This window comes from Portunus trituberculatus, chromosome 48, assembly GCF_017591435.1.
Source record: "Portunus trituberculatus isolate SZX2019 chromosome 48, ASM1759143v1, whole genome shotgun sequence".
NCBI classification, from domain to species: Eukaryota; Metazoa; Arthropoda; class Malacostraca; order Decapoda; family Portunidae; genus Portunus; species Portunus trituberculatus.
The window spans coordinates 10,989,195-11,011,453 of record NC_059302.1 but is presented as its reverse complement, the minus strand read 5'-3'; the positions used below and the strand labels follow the sequence as shown (position 1 = coordinate 11,011,453).

At 38.1% G+C, this 22,259-nt stretch overlaps 1 protein-coding gene across 10 annotated transcripts in view; it reads right to left on the bottom strand.

The window, feature by feature from the left end:
- The window catches only part of LOC123498819 (phosphatidylserine synthase 2-like), a 72,922-nt gene that overhangs the window by 31,806 nt on the left and 18,857 nt on the right, over positions 1-22,259 (bottom strand). For all 10 annotated transcript variants that reach the window (XR_006672800.1, XR_006672801.1, XM_045246251.1 and 7 more), the window contains 3 exons: positions 8,659-8,809; positions 4,086-4,220; positions 2,139-2,303 (listed from right to left, as the gene is read on the bottom strand). Coding sequence is in view for 8 of the 10 variants with exons in the window: in XM_045246251.1 (XP_045102186.1) it covers positions 2,139-2,303; positions 4,086-4,220; positions 8,659-8,809 (451 nt within the window). In the remaining 2 variants the exon portion in view is untranslated. The remainder of the gene's footprint in view (positions 1-2,138; positions 2,304-4,085; positions 4,221-8,658; positions 8,810-22,259) is intronic.

The following is a 22,259-nucleotide window of genomic DNA, read 5'->3' as shown; positions in this document are numbered from 1 at the left end:
GTTGTGTAGTGGTTAGTACGTTCGACTCACAATCAAGAGGGCCGGGTTCAAATCCCGGTAAGCGGCGAGGCAAATGGGCAAGTTTCTTAATGTGTGGCCCCTGTTCACATAGCAGTAAATAGGTACGGGATGTAACTAGAAGGGTTGTGGCCTCGCTTTCCCGGTGTGTGGAGTATGTTATGTGGTCTCAGTCCTACCCGAAGATCGGTCTATGAGCTTTGAGCTAGCTCCGTAATGGGGAAGACTGGCTGGGTGACCAGCAGACGACCAAGGTGAATGTCACACACACACACACACACACACACACACACACACACACACACACACACACACACACACACACACATCCGAAGCACAAGATCGCATAGTAAAAAGCTGAGAAAGGGAAGATGTCTGAGAGATATTAAAAAACATAGTTTCCCGCAGAGATGTATTGAGACGTGGAACAGTTTAGATGAAGAAGTAGTGTCTGCAACGAGTGTGCACACTTTTAAAGTAAGATTGGATAAGTGTAGATATGGAGACGGGGCCACACGAGCATAAAGCCCAGGCCCTGTAAAACTACAACTAGGTAAATACAACTAGGTAAATACACACACACAGCCCGGTAGCTCAGTGGTTAGAGCACTGGCTTCACAAGCCAAAGGACCGGGTTGATTGGCCGGGTGGAGATATTTGGGTGTGTCTCCTTTCACGTGTAGCCCCTGTTCACCTAGCAGTGAGTAGGTACGGGATGTAAATCGAGGAGTTGTGACCTTGTTGTCCCGGTGTGTGGTGTGTGCCTGGTCTCAGGCTTATGCGAAGATCGGAAATAATGAGCTCTGAGCTCGTTCCGTTGGGTAACGTCTGGCTGTCTCGTCAGAGACTGCAGCAGATCAAACAGTGAATTACACACACACACACACACACACACACACACACACACACACACACACACACACACTATGGATGGCAAATGAGGTGATGAGGTTCCTGATTAGTCATGATATCAATGCTCCTGCCTACAAAACTTTTATTATTATGCTGATCTAACTCTATTTGTCCAGTTGAACACATTTAATTAATTATCCTAAATTGATACTTAAACAGATATGAGACACTTTATCAATCAGAAGTAAATAGTGGAATCATTTGGGTTGAAATGATATTCTGACAGACAAGGGCAGTGTAACTACGTATAAGGCTGAGTACACACAAGCCACTTATTGTAGTCAGTAGCCACCACAAAAAAGTGGTCAAAATAGAACACACATTTCTATGGATGCATACACATGGGCCACTTTTTTTTTGTGGAAATCAGAAAATAGTGGTGACTAGTGGTGGGGGATCCAATTTTCCCACCACACAACTGTGGCCGGCCACAGTGGACAGTTATAGAAACCATTATTTCCAATGACAGCATGCACACAAATCAGTTTTAGTTGCTGCTACCTTGTCACCCGTGTCACAGAGTCAACGATTCCTTCCGTGAATAAAGAGGGTGGAAGACATATTTGAGTTGTTTGACTGAGAAGCACTGATTGCACTGGTCGAGAAAAGACCAGGATTTTAAGATTTCCAGCTGAAGAATTACACCAACAAGAATGTTAAAGAAAAATAGTGGCTCATGTGCAAGATGTACCTACACACCACTTTTCATGGTGACCCTGTTTTATGGTGGCCACTTTTCATTGCATCCACTGATCACAAAAAAGTGCCTCGTGTGCACCCAGGCTAAGGCTGAGGTACCTCCTTTATACTACTGTATATGAATGCAACAGAGAGCATTACTCAGTCATGAATAGAGGGTGAGTATACAGTACACTGTAATGGTGTTTCTTTGCCAGTTTCAGAGAAGTTGTCATCTTTCAATATTTTCTAGAATGTCCTTCTAACCATTTACATAACATACACAATGTACTTCAAATGTGATGACAACAACTCCACTGTTACACAAACGCAATGCTGTTTCATTCACCAGACACCAGCAGTATGAGGCTGTGAGCATACAAGGGTGTCAGGCAAGCAGAACATAAACTGATCTGAGTTGTCAACAAGCACAAGTGTTAGTCAGCAGTGCCCAGTTTCAAGATGCCAGAGTCAGAGCCAATGCTTGGTTATTCATTCCTGCAGTGTCAATAAAGTGCTATATCACTTACATGATCCCACCAGCACTCTGAGAAGTTGGGCAGCTGGTGTTCCAAAGTGTACTCCAACAGCTCAAACATTACAGACACCACCCAGCACAGCCACCAGTCCCGCAGCAGCAGCGTCTTCATCCACCAGCCAAAGAAATGGAGAGGCACAAACAAGTCCACCTTGTCCTGAAAGGCATTGCAGTCAGAGGAAGGTTCACATGTAAAATGGTAGTGAGGGATAAAAACACTATAATAAAAACCATAAGTTAAGTGGTGTCATTAAATAATTTAATTTTTTTATAGTTTCATCATTGTTGAAATATGTTTAAGCTGCAGTTCAAATTCACAATGTCAAATCTGTCAACCCTCCTGCTGTAATATTCCAAAATACAACAGTTATTTTGCACTAATCCTACACCAAGGCATTGATTGCATTGTTTCCTTCTGTGGTCTTTGTTGTCAAGAGTAGTCAGGAGGAATGGCAAGAAGAATATGCTTGCTCAGGAAGGAAAGTGAGAGCAAACACAACCCACACACTAATGGGAATTCCTTCTCATACGACATACGAGTCGAAAATTTCTAAAAAATTCTTTTCAAGACTAAAATCCTAATGCCTGGTTATCACTCCTGTTTTCTTAGGATACTGCATAAGAATAAAATCAATAATGATCTTTCTTGAAGGCATTATCATTTTATTATAAAATGAATGAAATGTCATTATGATTTTCAATACCAATAACAGTATTGACATAACTGTTACTAGTATTAAAAAATAAAATCAAGAATATGGTCAAGCTTCAATATAACCAGCAAAACTAAAATCAATGATGGGATAAAATTCTATCTTCTATGAACTCATTTTTTACTTGAAGGAACTGACAATTTTCAATAACTCACCTTGTTTTACTTTAACATTATAATACAGGCAACCCCGATTAATGAATGTTCACACGACGAAATTTCGCTACAACAAACGTTTCCTTTTACTACCATCTGCTCATATAACGAACACCAAACTCGCTTTAACGAAATTTTATCCAGGTAATTTTTTCCAAGTTTGAAAGCATCACGCAAGGTGACGGGCTTTTGAATACACCAGCGCCTCTCATGGACAAAACGTGCACCACTCACTCACCTACCCTTCCCCGCTTTTAGTTCAAAACAAGCAGCAGTTTGTCTTCTCTCGCTCAACATGCCATCAAAACGCCCTGCAACCAGCCCTACAATATCGACTAGCGTTACTAAGAAGACCAGGAAGTCTCTTACTCTCGAAATGAAGCTGGATATTATTCACAGACACGAGAGGTGAGAAAACTAATAGCATTGCTTGCCACCATGGCTTGACTCATCTACCATCTCCACTATTTTCAAGTCAGCAGAATCTATTAAGAAGGCTGGTGAGACCGTATCTTCCTTGCAAGCTAAAAGGACCACCTGAACTCATGACTCTGCAACGGATAAAATGGAAAGCCTTGTGGAAATGTGGTACATAAGTTTTGTATATGGTACAATGATGCGCCATTTGTCTACATTCCACAGGTTGCTGGTTAGCATCTTTCCCTCTCCACTCTCCCTCCCTTCATAAATCTAAGATCATCAACATTACAAATTTACTTACATACATATATTAGTGTACATTATAATGATCTAGTCTTAAATTAAATTGCTTAAATGTTTAACTTCATAATTTTTACTTTCACTAAACCTTTTACTGTACTCTCGCTTTGTTTACTCTCAATGGAAGTTCAAGTCAGGGGTCAAACTTGTTATAATTGGTTCGCTTTTTTTAGGAACATAACCCGTTCATTAAGGGGGGTTGCCTGTACACAACACTTCCCAGGCCTTACTCATCTTCTTTCTACATATACTGATATGGCATCTAGAACACACATGTGTCTCTACCTCAACACACCACCCTCTCCACATCAACACTGGGATGACTCGACAAAGCTTGATCCTCCCTCTCACCTTAATATTATGGAAAGGGTCATCTGGTCTCTCATGGTCATAGAGACGGCAGTTTCCCCCATAGTCCTTCTCCTCCATGGGCTCCCCAAGCTTGGGGTCGATGTGCTTTAGTAGCTGTCGTGCCCCTGAGGCACTCTGCACCAGAGAATAAGAGTCAATAGTGCAGGCAGTGAGTGCCGTTACCTCAATCACTGCTGCTGCCACATATTACTGAAGTCACTATTAGAGTCACATGTGGCTTTGTTATCTCTGCATTCAGTAATGACCTCATCTATCACAGCAATAATCTACCACATGTACTACTAGTATTAGCATTATCACAGGTACTGCTTGTGATTTTATTACCATCTCTGTTCCTTGTAGCCTTAACATGGCAAGGTGCTGATGTGCTTAGTTATCAATCTTATTTCTTCACACATTCCTTTCTAACCAATTAAACACACACACACACACACACACACACACACACACACGGTATGTGGAAAAAACGAATGCGGAGGAACCCCTAGAGGGAGCAGTGGGTGGACCGTAATGTATACTAATATAGATGGGATACTGTCAAGTAGATTGGAATTGCAAGACTATATGATGGTGGAGAAGCCTGATATAGTGTGTTTGACTGAGACAAAATTACATGAAAAAACAAAGGTAAATTTGGATAATAAATATAATATAAGGAGAAAGGATAGAGAGGGTAAAGGTGGAGGAGTTATGATTATGACGAAGGAGATAAATGTGGATAAGGTTTGGTATGGGAAGAACAACGCAGAAGTGATAAGCATAAGGTTAAAAAGTTATGGAAAAGAGTTAATAATCATGGTGACCTATGTACCTCCTAAAACAAATTCTTGGACATTAAGGGAATACAACAATATGATCAAGGATACTTTACAGAGTTTGGAAAGTGTATTAACTGAAAAAAGAAAGGTGATACTAGTAGGAGATTTTAATTGTAAAGAAGTGGATTGGGAAAATCTAGTAAGTGGTGTTGGAGAGGAAGCATGGGGAGAGAGATTCCTTAATCTAATGATGGAAAATATGATGAAACAGAGGGTGAAAGAAAATACTAGATATAGAGGAGATGATGAACCAGCTAGACTGGATTTGGTGTTAACACGAGAAGTGTACCTATGTGGGGATATACAATATAAATGTCCATTGGGGAAGAGTGATCATGTGGTTATGGAAATGCAGATGGCAATAACACAGCAAAGGAGAGATGAGACATACAGGAGTGGTAGATTGAATTATAGAAAGATGGACACAGAAAATTTGAAAAACTATTTCAGAACATTAGATTGGGAGGAGATGTTACAAAGCAGAGAAGTGCAAAAAAAATATGAGATTTTTATGAAATATTATAAAGAAGGAGTTATGAAATTTGTACCAAAGTATAAACCGAGAGAGGAAGGAAGAAAGGATTGGTTTAAGTTGTGTAGGTATGTGAAGAGTGAAGAGTGAAGAAGATTGTGAAATTTTACAGGCAGATCTGGATAGGATTTGGGAGTGGAGCAAGAGGTAGGAGATGGAATTTAATCTGAGCAAGTCATGTAATGGCGATGGGGAAGAGTGGAAGACAGCCAAGAGGGTCATACAAGATGGGTGAAGGAGTAGTGTTGAAAAAGGTGGAAAAGGAAAAGGATTTGGGAGTGATAATACAAGACCATGGACAGTTTGAGGCTCATATTGACAAGATGTTTGGAGAAACATATAATTTGATTAGAAATATTGGATTAGCTTTCATTATATGGATAAAGGTAAGATGAAGAAATTAATTAGTACGGTAATTAGACCAAGATTGGAATATGCTGGGGTGGTTTGGTCCCCTTATAAAAAGAAGCATATAAGGAAGTTGGAGAGATTGCAGAGAATGGCAACAAAAATGTTACCGGAATTGGCAGAAATGACCTATGAGGAGAGATTAAAAGAAATGAATTTGCTTACCTTGGAACAAAGAAGAGAAAGAGGAGACTTAATACAGGTTTATAAACTGTTGAACGGTTTGGATGAAGTGGATAATGAACAAATGATGTTGAGAGAGGAAAATTTAAATAGAACTACGATATCGCATAGTAAAAAGATAGCCAAGGGAATATGCTTGAAGGATGTGAAGAAATATAGTTTCCCACAGAGATGTGTGGAGGTGTGGAATAGTTTGAGTGAGGAGGTGGTGTCAGCGAGTGTGCATAGTTTTAAAAAAGTTGGATGTGTGTAGATATGGAGACGGGGCCACACGAGTATGATACCCAGGCCTTGTAAAATTGCAACTAGGTGAATACAACTAGGTGAATACACACACACACACACACACACACACACACACACACACACACACACACACACACACACACACACAGAAACACAAATGCTCATGAATTCACTTTAATACAGTATTATTCAGTCCTGAATCTTATAAAATAATGACGTGAATTATTGAAAGGTTAAAATGCTAGCAACAGATCCAACAAACATTCCATCAAATACTTTCCACATCTGAAATTTCAAGTAATGCTGTAAAGGAATTGCAAAGAAAACAATCTATAAATTAGTTACATTATAATAATTGAAAAAGACATTTCTGAAACCAATTTTTTTGGATGTAATCAAGACTTAATCATATCAAAAGACAAGTCTGTCAGAGAACAAGAAAATAACAAGAAAATAAAGGAAGCTTCAAGAAGCCAACAGGCCTACATGTGACAGTCCCTGTATGTACTGTAGAAAACCATGCCTACATATCATCCCATCCACAAAATATAACCAATCATTAAAAACTCCCTACTGATTCAGTAGATGCAGTGTATGAGCTGGAAAGACCAGACAAGAATAGTAAAGTGGTACCTGAGATACGAGCTTCCTGAGATACAAGTTTTTTGAGATACGACCTATGACTTAGTCTTTTTTTTTTTTTTTTTTGAGATACGAGCAAAATTTTGAGATATGAGTCATGCTTGGGGATGTTGCCGCTATAGTCAGTGGCTCAGTGCATCAGTCCAGCCTCAGCTGAGCTAGTATCTATGTGTTTCCCGGGGATCTCATGCACTGTGATTGTTCTTTCATCATTTTCACACTATTTACTGACCTTGTTTTTTGTCTAAAAGAAAGTGCAGTTTCAATTTATGTTTAATGTTTACAAGTGAATGGTATGGGCATTCTTTCCTCCCTCCCTACTCCTCCTCCATCATTTACCACCATTAGCCAAAAACATGTGCCTCCACAGTAAGAAAACTAATTAACTTTGCTGTTATTTTATATGTTTTCATACATTGATAAAGTATGCATGTGTACGTAACTGAAAAGGCAAAACAAATTCCTCCTATCTCTGCCCATCTACTCTACCTATGCTTATCGCAGAGGGCGGGGGAACAATATAGAAAAACCTCTACGGCTACAGCTGCCTCTCTCTCTCTCTCTCTCTCTCTCTCTCTCTCTCTCTCTCTCTCTCTCCCCTACTTAAAACTTCATTTATTCAACGAATAATGTTTACAGGATCGTCAAGGAGCTCTTCTGTGATAATTAGATCAGCCAGTCTTCAGTAAGTGGCTACATTTGTACACTCCAGCTGACCAACAGTCCCAAGTAAAGGTTGGGAATGCAGTAACGTCCTGTGGAATGCACCCTCCAAGATAAATATACTTTATAAGAGTAGTTTATCCATTTATATTATCTTTTGTTATGTTTTATTGTTTCTGTGCAACAATTATTATTTATAAATACCTTTTTCTTACTTGAAAACACATAAAAAAGAAATAGGGGTGATCTTTATGGAAAGGATGGAACAGATTATTGGTATTTCAATGCATTTCAATGGGAAAAATTGCTTTGAGATACAAGGTTTTTGAGATATGAGTTCTGTCACGGAACAAATTAAAATCGTATCTCTAGATACCACTGTATATAGGTATTATAAGTTAAGGGACATTAATGGAATATAAACGGCACATACAATAAAAAAGAAATAAATTCATAAAGCAGGTGCAGGAGGTAAATAAACAATAGATGAGAAGAGAAAACAGCAATATACAAGTGAATAAAGAAACAAAAGATGAGTGACAGTATAATCACCACTGACAATGTACAGAGGGAAGAATATTTTTTTTTTTTATGTAGGAGAGAAGGCCAGCCAAGGGTAACACTATGAAAAAAAAAAATAATAAATAAATAAATAAAAAAATTAAAAAACTTGTTGCTGGTACTCTAAAAGAAAAGAAGGGTTATCCAAAAATTTGGGAGCAAATGTCTTAACACCTCTCAAGTTGTAGGAAAATGGAAATACAGAAACAGGCAGGGAGTTCCAGAGTTTACCAGTGAAAGGTATGAATGATTGAGAGTACTGGTTAACTCTTGCATTAGAGAGTTGGACAGAAAAAGGATGAGAGGAATAAGAAGGCCTTGTGCAGCGAGGCCACAGGAGGAGGGGAGGCATGCAGTTAGCAAGATCAGTAGAACAGTTAGCATGAAAATAGCAATAAAAGATAGAAAGAGATGCAACATTTCTGCAGTGAGAAAGAGGCTGAAGACAGTCAGTCAGAGGAGGGGAAGTTGATGAGATGAAAAGCTGATGGATACTCACCTGATAGAGAACAAATATGAGGCCGAGTTCATAAACGATGGATATGATGAAGGTGAGGCGCCAGATGGCCGGGTGTGGCCGCTTGAATGGGCCATCAGGAGTGACTGTTACACCTAAGAGGATGAAGGCAGACAGACTGGCAACAATACCCCTGAAAGCATAAATATAGCCATCCATAATTCTAGCCTCGGACTGAATAGGAGGGATAAGTATAGCCAAGTTCAGATGTCCACTGACAGACCAGACCATTTTCCCTTCCTCTGTTTAGTGTTTTCTACAAGGATAAAAGTAAACACAATGGCAGCAATACCCATGGAAGTATAAAATATAGCCATCCATTACTCTGACTTAGAATTGGAAAGGAGGGAAAGCTATGGTTTTATTTAGATATCAAGTAATATAGTACTGCAATAGTGTTTAGTGTTTTTCTCTTAATCTTAAGTCCTCTGACCTGCTGAGAAACTATCAATTTGTTTTTTGTAAAGAGACTGTCAACAGATCAGATGGCACGCACAATATCTGTTCCTATCTACATATTTTTCCTGGGATATTACAGTACTGCAATATTGTAGAAATATGTATAGAGAAAACCTTGGCCTTTTCTCCCGAGGTTAATATTCATATGTCAGAGATAGCAGATTGTCATGTAATGTATGGAAAAGAGGCTAAGATTATCTCCATATCAAACAAATATTTATCTTTTGTAATAAGGTGAACATTATATTCGGATTTTAAGGATTTACAAGCAACAATCTCGAGTTACCAGTCATGGGCATGATTATCAAAAATTATTGGGATTTGATTTTGATTATGGTCTGAAATACTTTTTTGATTGTGATTAAATAATGATCATTTGTTTTTCTTATTTTTCTGATTATGATATTTGGTTATGATTACTTGAGTTTTGCTGTTTTTGATAATGATTTTTTTTTTTTTTTCTTTTGTGCTTGATTATGATTTGATTATGATTATAATGACATTTTGGAGTGATTATTTAAAAAATCAATAATTAAGTACAGTACAATGCCTAAATAGATAGCAAATTTTATCTATTTGAGCACAGTAACAACTGTTTAAATCACACACTAACTAATGATGGAGTTTGGAAGAATGCTAGAAAAAAAAAAGATACTTATTACCTGGGAAATGAAGAAATCAATAAAAGGATAGAAGAAAAGGACCTGGGAGTAGCCATTTCTAACAACATATCGTTTGAAAAGCATATCAACAAGATCGCAGGAGAAATTTATTATCTACTTAAAAATATCAGAGCAGCACTTACATAAATCGATGAAGATGTGATAAAAAGTTGATAACAACATGATATGTCCACATTTGGAATATGCAGCATTATTGTGGTCACCAAATCTAAAAAAAAGATATCAGGAAGCTGGAAAGAATCCAGAAAGCTGCAACAAAAATCCCAATACATCCAAATGAATATAGTTATGAAGAGAGGTTGGAAAAACTGGGATTAACTACACTGGAGGAAAGGACGGAGATAGGTGATATGATAGCATTACGTAGGATGTTGGAAGGGAGAGAGAAGCAGGACAGAGATGATCTTGTCAAACTTGATATGAGGACAACCAGAGGATATGGAAGGAAATTGAAGATGAGTGATTGCAGAAGAGACATCAAGAAATACAGCTTTCCTCACAGATGTATAGCAGCGTGGAACAAACTTTATGATGAAATGGTGTGTGCAAAGACTGTACAAAAAGTACACTCGACCCTCGAAACAACGGACCTCCCATCAACGAATTTCGGAAACTACGGACAAATTCTGGAGTCCGGTTTAATCTACAGACGAATATTAAAATGCGCGTGATTGTCCGTCCCCGGCAAATTATTGTCCGGTAGGTGGCGGATCGGTCGCGTCATCAACTGTTGGCCGCCATGTTTAATCTTCAGTCCGTGTGTTTTCAACCAACAGCGAACCTTGTCCAGTGCTTACCATGGCTTTTTTATGCATTTGTACCCTTCCCATGAGTGGTTAACCTATCCAAAATGATTTCTTAATGATTACACAGTATTTTACGTACATTTTATACAGTTTTTTTACATACTTTTGCAAAGAACAGACTTTTGCAATCTACGGACAGGATCGTGCACGCATTTGTCCGTTGTTTCGAGGGTCGAGTGTATAGGCAAAATTTTGATAGAATGGATCAGGAGGCAGGACATCACGAGCCTAGTGTGGATCTTTTCCTGTATCTCACAACTAGGTAAGCAACCAGGTAAACTCACACAGTGGTAGCCACCTCCATGATTGATATTCAGACATGTTTAAATCATACTATGTAGCCCTATGGCTAGGAATTCTCATTTCTCACACCAGTCTTGCTTACATTAGCAATATTACCATTATTCTTTAGAAATCATCACAACAAAACTTGATATAACTACAAAGGAATCTAAATTTCAAGTATTACAAAAGTCTCAACTTAGATCCCTTCAGTTAAAATAAAGTTTTCTTTCAGTATCAAACCTGGCGGGCAATTTATGTTATGTTACCAAAAGATATTGCAGCTATTGTTTGAAATTTTGTATCATTGGTTTTGGTGGGAGAACCAGTGGTCCACTTTGCACCACTGGTCCACCACATCTCACCTTTCCCTATATCATGATAGACAAGCAAGTAAAAACATGAGATGGTGCCAATGCTTTCAAAACATATTTTAACTTGAAAATGAAGTGTTTCATGAAAATTACAAATAAATAATCACAGTAATCACATTCTAATCAATGACTATTATAAAATTATGATTTAATTCTGATTATCATCATACAGTAAATTCTGTTTATGATTTGATTATGATTACACAATTTTTTTGTATTATGATTACATAATCACAGCCATGAATTATAGTTTTTTGATTAGCAATAATAACCATGCCCATGTCTATGAGTTACTGATCTTTTTTTATCTAAAAACTCTTGGAAGATAAGAATCAAAGTTAGCAAATGTTCTCACAAGTGTTCTTATAAAAGCTGTGTGTGTATTTACCTATTTGTATTGTACAAGGTTCAAGTGGGACTCATAGTGTCCTGTTTCCATGTCTCCATTTCTCCAATTTTTCATTACAGTATGCACATTATACACTGTAACAACTTCATTATTCAAAGCATTCCACTTTTTCACCTTTCTGTGAGGAAAACTCTATTTTCCAATATCCTTCACACACTGCCTCATCCTGATCTTTTTTACATGTCCTCTTGTCCTTCCAGCTTCTTCTGTCACCAGCACCAAGTCTTCCTTGTCTATCTTTTCAATGCCATTTACTATCTTGTACATTGTTATTAGGTCCCCATGTTCTCTTCTATCTTGTTAGGTTGGTAGTCCCATTTCCTTCAGTCGTTCTTCATATTTTAGGTCTTTTAGTTCTGGCACCATCTTTGTAGCAATCTTCTGTATCCTTTCTAATTTTCTTATATCCTTTTTAGAGCTCAGACACCACACCACTGCTGCATATTCCAGTCTTGGACATATCATGCTTGTGATAATTTTTTTCATCATATCTTTGTCCATGTACATATAGAAATGCCACTCTTATATTAGTCAACATTTTATATGTTAATCCAAATATCTTGCTTATGTGTTTTTCAGGGCTCAGATTTTCCTGTATAATCACTCCCAGATCTTCCTCTTTAGCCTTCATTATTTGTTCCTCTCCCATCAAATACTTCCATACCGGTCTTCTTTTGCTCTTTCCTAGTTCCATTATGTGACATTTCTTGGCATTAAACTCCAATTTCCACTTCCTACACTACTCATAGATCTTGTTTATATCTTCCTGTAACAGCAGACAGTCCTCTATGGTTTTGATAACTCTTAGCAGCTTTGCATCATCAGTAAATAAATTCAAATAACTGTTTACCCCAATGTAAATGTTGTTTACATAAATCTGAAACATATGGGAAATAACACTGACCCTTGTGGCACTCCGCTTGATACTTTACCCCAAGATGAGTATGTATCTCTGATCACAGTTCTCATCTCTCTATCCTTCAAATAATCTCTTGTCCATTCTAGCAAAGTTCCTCGCAGTCCTCCATGTTCTCTAGTTTCCAAAGTAGTCTTCCATGAGGGATTTTATCACAAGCCTATTTTATCTCCAGGTATATTGTATCCACCTATCCATCTCTGTTTTCCAGTCCTGCAATAACTCTTGAGTGGAAGCTTACTAAGTTTGATACACATGACCACCCTGTTCTGAACCCAAATTGTCTATTTGATATGACTTGTTCCTCTTCTAGAAATCTAACCCATTTTTCTTTTATAATTATTTCACACAACTTCCCCAAAACACTTGTAAGTGACACTAGTCTGTAGCTTAGTGGTTCAGTTGCCTTTCCTCCTTTAAATATTGGTATTATGATGGCTCTCTTTCATTCTAGTGGAACTTTTCCTTCATTTCTTGAACTTACAATCATTTTCCAAATTGGATCCAGTACAGTAATACTCCACTTAACGAACAGGATAGGGGATGTCAAAGCTGTTCGTAGAGCAAAAATTCGTTCAGTGGACGTAATTTTCCCATAGGAAATAATGGAAGTAGGGGGGTATGCATTCTGGGCTGGTCCCCAACATACCACATGGATTAGAAAAAAAATAAATAAATAAATAAAATCATATACACGTTTGGCAGCATATTGGGCCACCAGTGTACCACTACTTTTATGATGTCATATGATTCATTGGAAGTTAGAGGAGCTACGTACAAATTCTCTCATATTCTCGCATTTATGTTCACAAAACAATATTTCTATTAGTTTTTTACAAATCTTGCCCCCAAGAAAGGATTGTTTTGTAATGCATAAAGTGAAATCTTACATGGAATACCAGAAAATAAAGCTGAGATGAGATGAGCCACAGATGACTCGCGGCGACTCAGCCGTTTCTTCTTGTGACCCTTTTAGCCTGCGTGTTGTCTTTCCCCATGATACCTATTTGTTTCCACTCCTCTATTGCCTGCTATAATGGATATCATATCTTAGTATTCATATACGCTCATGCCATGAGGATAACCTCAACTCCATAGCACTGAGTGATAGTGAATTATTAATGAAATACCGCGGTATTTCATTAGTAATTCACTATCACTCAGTGCCACGGAGTCAAGGTTATCCTCGTGGCATGAGCGTATATGAATAATAAGATATGATATCCATTATAGCAGGTAGTAGAGGAGTGAACACATAAACATCATGATGAAAGTAACACACAAGCAAAAGGGTCACAAGAAGAAGCGGCCCTACCGCTTCGTCTGTGGCTCATATCATCTCTGCTTTATTTTTTGTTATACCATGTAAGATTTCACTTTAGGCATTACAAAACAATCCTTTCTTGGGGGCAAGGTTTGTATAAAGCTAATAGAAATATTTTATGAACATAAATGCATATATAAGACTGCAGCAACCTCAGAGCAACCTGATAGCAACCTTGTCACCGTCCCTCCAAGCGTTCATGGATGCCATTTCGCTGCAAGATGTTGCTCCGACGTAGTTAAAAAATCTTGGATCCAGCTCCAGGAGCGCTAGAGACAGAGGCGGGGAGCCAGCCAATCACAGCGAAGTTACCGCGTTCAGTCCCTCACCCGGCAAATTCAAACTCAGAAAATTCGCTAAAACAGATGTGGTTGTACGTTATACGGATTTTTGGTCTAACTTTATATAGTATGTTAAACCAGAAATTCGTTCAACAAATGTTCGTTAAGCGGAGTATTACTGTATTTGCTCTTTACATTACTTTAACACCCAGCCTGATACACCATCTAGCCCCATTTCTTTTCTGACATCCAACTTATCCAATAATCTTCCAATATCCTCTTTGTGCACTGCAATTTCTTGTGAACCTTGGCAATGCAATGTCCTGTTAGGTTCTGTGAAATCTGCAGTGACCACCATTTTGAAGCTCTCATACATTATTTCACACATTTCTTTCTCTGTTTGTTATGTCTTCCCTCCTTTAATTATTTTTTCTATTGTTTTCTTGTTCTTCGTTTTGCCATTTATGAACTTGTAGAAGAGTTTGGGTTTGTTTTGGCTTTTATTCACCACATCTTTCTCAAAGTTTCTTTCTTCTTCTCTCCTTACTCTAATAAATTCATTTCTCGCATCCCTATATTGCTGTCTGTTATTGTCATTTCTCTGTTTTATGAGTTTCCTTTTTAGCTTGTATGCATTTAGCACTGTACCAGGCGTGTATTTTTTCTTAACTCTATAAACAGGTACATATTTTTTTACTCCTTCATTATATTTCTGTAAGAATATTTCATATTTCCCTTGTATTGTCTTTCCATACATAAAGTTCCTCCACTCAATATCAGCAAAAAAAAAACCTTAATTTTTTTTAAATCCCCTCTTGCATAATCTAATCTCTCTCTTAATAGTCATCTCTTTATCTTATCCCATCCTCCTCCTGTATTTGCATCTCTAATGTCACATGATCACTTCTTCCCATTGGACTAAGGTATTGTATGATTGGAGGGAGCTCTGGTTTCTTTGTGAATACTAGGTCAAGCAACAATAGTTCTTCTTCCCCCTGTAGCTTGTTGACTCCTCCACCCACTCATCCATTGTATTAACCATAGCCAACTACAACACTTTCTCACTCCACTGTCCAGCATTATCCATTACTTCCATCTCTCTCCAGTTTTCTTTTTTACAGTTAAAGTCTCCAACTAAAAGTATTCCTCCATCTCTTCTTATCATGTTATCTAGGCACTTAATCACCTCTCTTTTCATATCTTTATGTTCTTCAGTTTCCCATGTATTTGTTTTAGGTGGCACATATATAACTATAATTTTTCTCCTCTTCATTTCTTCTGTTTTGATTATTACTCCCATTACTTTCACTTTGTCCTCTCCATATTGTACATCCTCCACACATATATTATCCCGAACCATTACTAGCACTCCTCCTCCCCCTTTATCCTTCCTGTCTCTCTTCCAGCTAGTATATCCTTCTTCTTTAAAGTTAACATGGATCTCCTCTCTTAGTTTTGTTTCAACAATGTACATTACATCCAGCTTTTTCTCTTTCAAATAATCCCTAACCTCCAACATGCTGGATAACAACCCATCTATATTAGTATAAGTCACTCTTAATTTCTTGCCTCCTCCACGACCTCCTCTTTCTTTCGTAAGTACCACTTCTTCAGTTTCATATCCAGAAACCTCCAGTAAAAATTCTTTTTCTCGATTTCTGTCTTTTTCTTTGTTTTTTTTCCTTATCTTCATTTCTTAGCACTTTCTCCTTTTCCCTCTCCTCTAGGTTCATATCTCTTTTATCCATATATACCTGTGTTTAGTATCATCGGCCAGCTTCCTTTTCCTAGCCATAATTTCCTCTACCGCCACTTGGGATCTCATTTTCACTTTCACTGGTCTCCTAGCCCCCTTCACTATATATTCCTAACCTGATCACTTCCTCCACCTCATGGTGTGTGTGTGTGTGTGTGTGTGTGTGTGTGTGTGTGTGTGTGTGTGTGTGTGTGTGTGTGTGTGTGTGTGTGTGTGTGTGTGTGTGTATTTACTTTTGTACCTAGTTGTATTGTACAGGGTTCGAGTGGGGCTCATAGTGTCCTGTCTCCATATCTCCATTTATCTAACTTTTTCTTTAAAGCTATGCACATTATGTGCTGTAACAACTTCATCACTCAATGCATTATATTTTTCCACCGTTCTATGTGGAAAACTGTATTTTCCAATATCCTTGACACACTGCCTCATCCTGATCTTTGCATGTCCTCTTTTTCTTCCAGCTTCATCTGTCACCAGCTCTAGGTCTTGTTTGTCTATCTTTTCAATGTCATTAACTATTTTATACATTGCTATTAAGTCCCCTCTTTCTCTTCTATCTTGTAAGGTTGGCAGTCCCTTTTCCTTCAGCCTTTCTTCATATGTTAGGTCTTTTATTTCTGGCACCATCTTCATAGCTATCCTCTGGATCCATTCTAATTTTCTTATATCCTTTTTCAAGCTCGGTGACCTCACCAGTGCTGCATATTCCAACTGTGGACATATCATACTTGTAATAATTTTTTTCATCATATCCTTGTACAGGTAGAGAAATGCCGCTCTAATATTAGCCAACATTTTATACATTGTTCGAAATATTTTCGGGGCTCAGTGTTTCTTGTATAACCACTCCCAGATCTTTTTCTTCTTTAGTCTTCATTATTTGTTCCTCTCCCATCAAATAGTTTTATACTGGTCTTCTCTTACTCTTTCCTAATTCCATTACATGGCATTTCTTGGCATTGAATTCTAACTTCCACTTCTTACTCCACCCATAAATTTTGTCTATATCTTCCTGTAGTAGCAAACAGTCTTCTCGGGTCTTAATTATTTTTAACAATTTTGCATCATCAGCAAATAAAATGATATAGCTGTGGTCACTCCACACAGTACGTCAATTGCATATACCGGGAGCATAATAGGGGATAACATTGACTCCTGCGGCACTCCACTTGATACTTTACTCCAGGATGAGTATGTGTCCCTGATCACAGTTCTCAACTTCTCATCTCTCTGTCTGTCAAATAATCCCTTATCCAATCTAATATTATTCCTCTCAATCCTCCTATGTTCTCCAATTTCCAAAGTAGTTTGTTATGAGGGACCCTATCAAAAGCCTATATGTCCAAATACACAGCGTCCACCCACTCATCTCTGCACTCCAGTACTTCCACTACTCTCAAGTAGAAACTTATCAAATTTGACACACATGACCTTCCTGTCCTGAACCCAAACTGTCTGTTCAATATAACTTGTTTTTCTTCCAGATATTACACCCATCTTTCTTTGATAACATTTCACATATTTTGCCAACAACACATGTGTGTTTCACTGTTTGATCTGCTGCAGTCTCTGACGAGACAGCCAGACGTTACCCTATGGAACGAGCTCAGAGCTCATTATTTCCGATCTTTGGATAGACCTGAGACCAGGCACAAACCACACACCGGAACAACAAGGTCACAACTCCTCAATTTACATCCCGTACCTACTCACTGCTAGGTGAACAGGGGCTACACGTGAAAGAAGACACACCCAAATATCTCCACCCAGCCGGGGAATCGAACCCTGGTCCTCTGGCTTGTGAAGCCAGCGCTCTAACCACTCTGTAATTCACCTCGGTCGCCTGCTGGTCACCTAGCCAGTCTTCCCATTACGGAACGAGCTCAGAGCTCATAGACCGATCTTCAGGTAGGACTGAGACCACAACACACTCACACACACAGCAGGCCACAACCCTCGAGTTACATCCCATACCTATTTACTGCTAGGTGAACAGGGGCCACACATTAAGAGGCTTGCCCATTTGCCTCGCCACACTGGGACTCGAACCCGGCCCTCCTGATTGTGAGTCGAGTGTGCTAACCACTACACTACGCGGTGTGTGTGTGTGTGTGTGTGTGTGTGTGTGTGTGTGTGTGTGTGTGTGTGTGTGTGTGTGTGTGTGTGTGTATTTACCTAGTTGTAGTTTTACAGGGCCTGGGCTTTATGCTCGTGTGGCCCCGTCTCCATATCTACACTTATCCAATCTTACTTTAAAAGTGTGCACACTTGTTGCAGACACTACTTCTTCATCTAAACTGTTCCACGTCTCAATACATCTCTGGAAACTATATTTTTAATATCTCTCAGACATCTTCCTTTTCTCAGCTTTTACTATGCGATCTTGTGCTTGGATGTCATATTCTTCTCTCAGGATCAGTTTCTCATTATCCACTTGGTCCATTCCGTTGATCAATTTATAAACTTGTATCAGGTCTCCTCTCCCTTCTTTGTTCCAGGGTTGGTAGATCCATAGCCTTTAGTCTCTCCTCATATGTCATCCCTTCAAATTCTGGAACCATTCTTGTAGCTATTTTTTGTAGCCTCTCCAATTTCCTTATGTGTTTCTTTTTATGAGGGGTCCACACTACTCCTGCATATTTCAATCTGGGTCTTATTATAGTACTTATCAATTTCTTCATCATTTCTTTGTCCATGTAGTGAAATGCTACTCCAATATTCCTTAGCAAATTATATGTTTCTCTAAAAATTCTATCAATATGGCTTACTGGTTGATTGTTTTCTTCCATCGTCACTCCTAAGTCCTTTTCCTTTTTAACTTTCTCCAGTTCTACTCCATCTCCCATCTTATAGATTCCCACAGGTCGTCTTTCACTCTTTCCCATTTCCATGACATGGCTTTTGTTCACATTGAATTCCATTTCCACTTCTTACTCCATTCCCAGATCTTATTTAGGTCTTCTTGCAGTATTTCACAATCCTCCTTTTGCTTTATAACTCTGCACAGTTTCGTATCATCTGCAAACAAATTTATGTAGCTGTTCACTCCTTCTGGCATGTCATTAATATAAATGAGGAAAAGTATTGGTGCCAATACTGACCCCTGTGGCACTCCGCTTTCTACTGCTCTCCACTTGGACTTCATATCTTTAACTACCGTCCTTATTTCTCTCCCCCTCAAATAATTTTCTATCCATCTCAATGTGCTTCCTTTTAAGCCACCCTTCTCCTCTAACTTCCACAGTAATCTTGCATGTGGCACTTTGTCAAACGCCTTTTTTAAATCCAAATAAATGCAGTCAACCCATCCCTCTCTCTCTCTTGTACTCTATCAACTATTCTAGAATAGAAACTCAATAAATTAGTTACACAAGACCGTCCTTTTCTAAAACCAAATTGGCTATTTGATATTAATTTGTTGTCTTCAAGGAACTTGATCCATTGTTTCTTTATTATTCTTTCACACATCTTGCATATTACACTAGTTAGTGATACCGGTCTGTAATTTAAAGGTTCTTCCTTCTTTACGCTCTTATATATGGGAACCACCTCAGCTCTTTTCCATTCTACTGGCACTGTTCCATTTTCTATTGAGCATTTTATGATGTATATAGGACTTGCTAGTTCTTCCCTACATTCTTTCAGTATTCTGCCTGAGACTTCATCCGGTCCCATTGCCTTCTCTTCATCCAGTTCCTTCATTAATTCTTTTATTTCAAGCTTGGTTACTTTAATCTCTTTCATATAGATTGTCTCTCTATTACTCTGTGGCCTCTCGAATTTGGATTCCTTAGTAAAGACCTCCTGGAATTTTTATTTAATAGTTCTGCCATACTTTTGGGTCTTCCACCATCCCGTTCTCTCCTTTTAACCTTTCTATTGTTTCTTTTGCCTAATTTTTCCATTTATGAATCTATAGAACAATTTTGGTTGCTCCTTACATTTTTCGACAATACCTTTTCAAGTTCTTTTCCTCTTCCTTCCTCACCTTAACATATTCATTTCTTGCTGCTTTGAAGTTTTCCTTATTTGCTGGATTCTATTTCTCCTCCACCTTTTCCATGCTCCATCTCTTTTCTCCTTTGCCTAGCACACCTTGCATTAAACCAATCTTTCTTTCCTTCTTCTTTAGGTCTATATTTTGGGACATATTCCTGACTCCTGTTTTGTATATTTCCAAAAATAAGTTATATTTGTCTTGCATTGTCTCTGAGTTTTCCATCTCCTCCCAGTCTACGTTTTAAAATAGTTCTTGAGATTCTCAATATCAGCCTTTCTGTAATTTAATCGGTCTCCTTTGTATGAATCGTCTCTATCTTCCTTTCCTCTTCTATATCTATTTCTAATATTGCATGGTCACTCTTTCCCAATGGGCACTTATATCTTATATCATCATTCATTTGTATACCCTTGTAAAAACTAGGTCCAATCTCGCTCGTCGTTTCCTCTGAATCTTGTGCATTCCTTTACTCTCTGGTCCATCATATTGTCTATCATTAGGTTCAAGAATCTTTCTTCCCAGGCTTCTTCCCCCATACCACTTTCATAATTTTCCCAGTCCACTTCTTTACAGTTGAAATCTCCTACTAATATAACTTTTTTCCTTTCTTTAACGATTCTCATTAGACTCCTTATTGTGTCATCTATCATGTCTTTATATTCTTGATTGGTCCATGAATTTGTTTTTGGTGGCACATGTTACAATGATTGTTATCTCTTTTTTATCAATATGCATCTTAATATACAATACGAGTACTTCTGCTTTTCCTTCCCCACATTCCATTTCATTTATCACTATCTCTTTCCTTAACATAATCATGACTCCTCCTCCTTTACCCACTCTGTCTCTTCTCCATACATTATACCTATTGTCCAAGTCTATTTTGATTGCCTTATTTAGTTTTGTTTCAGCCAGGCATACAATATCTGGATTTTCTTTTCTTATGTAATCTCTTAATTCTAATTTACTTGATAAAACCCCATCTATGTTCGTATACATCATTTTTAGTCTTTTGCCTTTATCACTTTTAGTTAAACTTGTTCCACTTTTTTCTCTTCCTTCGCATTTATATACCATTTCCTTATCCTGTCTCCTAGAATTCTCCAAAAAAATGCCTTCTTCTCCTCTTCTGACCTTTCATTATTCTTTTCCTTACTGCTGCTGCCAGTTCATTGTAGCTCTTCCTTTCTTCCTCATTTCTATTTTTCTTTATATAGATATCCTTGCAGCCTTCTGTTTCTCTAAGTTTTGTTGTTCTATATAATATTTCTTCTGTTGCTGCTTGTGATTTTAGTAATATTTTAATTGGTCTCGTTTTCCTTCTTGATATGGTCCCATTCTGTTTATTTCTTCTACTTCTTCTTCCAAGTTCTGCCTATCTTCGTCGTTTAGATTCTTCAGTAGGTCTTTGACTGATTTCATTTCTTCTTTTTCTCTTTTTGGTCTATATTTTATATTTTTTCTTTTATTCCAAATACGACTACACTCTTCTTTTTTCTGCAATTTTCTAACTAAATTTTCTTTTGTCTTGAGGACTCCTATCATTTTGTTTGTCATATTTTCTTCTTTTTCTTTAAGTTGTTCTTGAATCACCTCCTGAAAATCACCCTTATTTTTCTTATCTTGGACTCTCCATGCTTGTACTTCTTTTTTAATCACGTTCTGTACTCTTTCCTCTTCCTTGTTTACTAGATCTTTCAGCTTCTCTTTTTCTTTCTCGGCTTTACCGAGTCCTCTTTCCATCTGCTTTTTGTAGTTAGCTATTTCCTTTTTTAGTTCTTCGTTTTCCGCTCTTAGCCTAGCTTCATTTTCTTCCACTTTTTTTATCCTTTCTCTCAGTTTTATAAACTCTTTATCCTGTTCTTCATTCTCTTTCATTTCCATCTTCTCCTTTATCAGTTTATCTAGTTTATATTCAATATTTGACACTCTTTTTAGTAGGGAAGTAGTCGTTGTATCGAAACCTTCGAATCCAGGCTCACCCACATCAGCATAATCATCATCAGCTTTCCTACCTTCTCCAATCTCACATCTGCATTTTGATGGTATCTCTTTTTCGCTCATTATTCCTTAATAATTGATTACATGAAAAAAAATGAGACCACACTACCTGCCCAGGCCACTGTAAAAACTGTACGACCGGTATGTAGTGAAAATCAGCTGCTCGTCGGAACGGCGCCAGTGCCAGTGCGTGTGCGTGTGTGTGTGTGTGTGTTTCACTGTTTGATCTGCTGCAGTCTCTGACGAGACAGCCAGACGTTACCCTACGGAACGAGCTCAGAGCTCATTATTT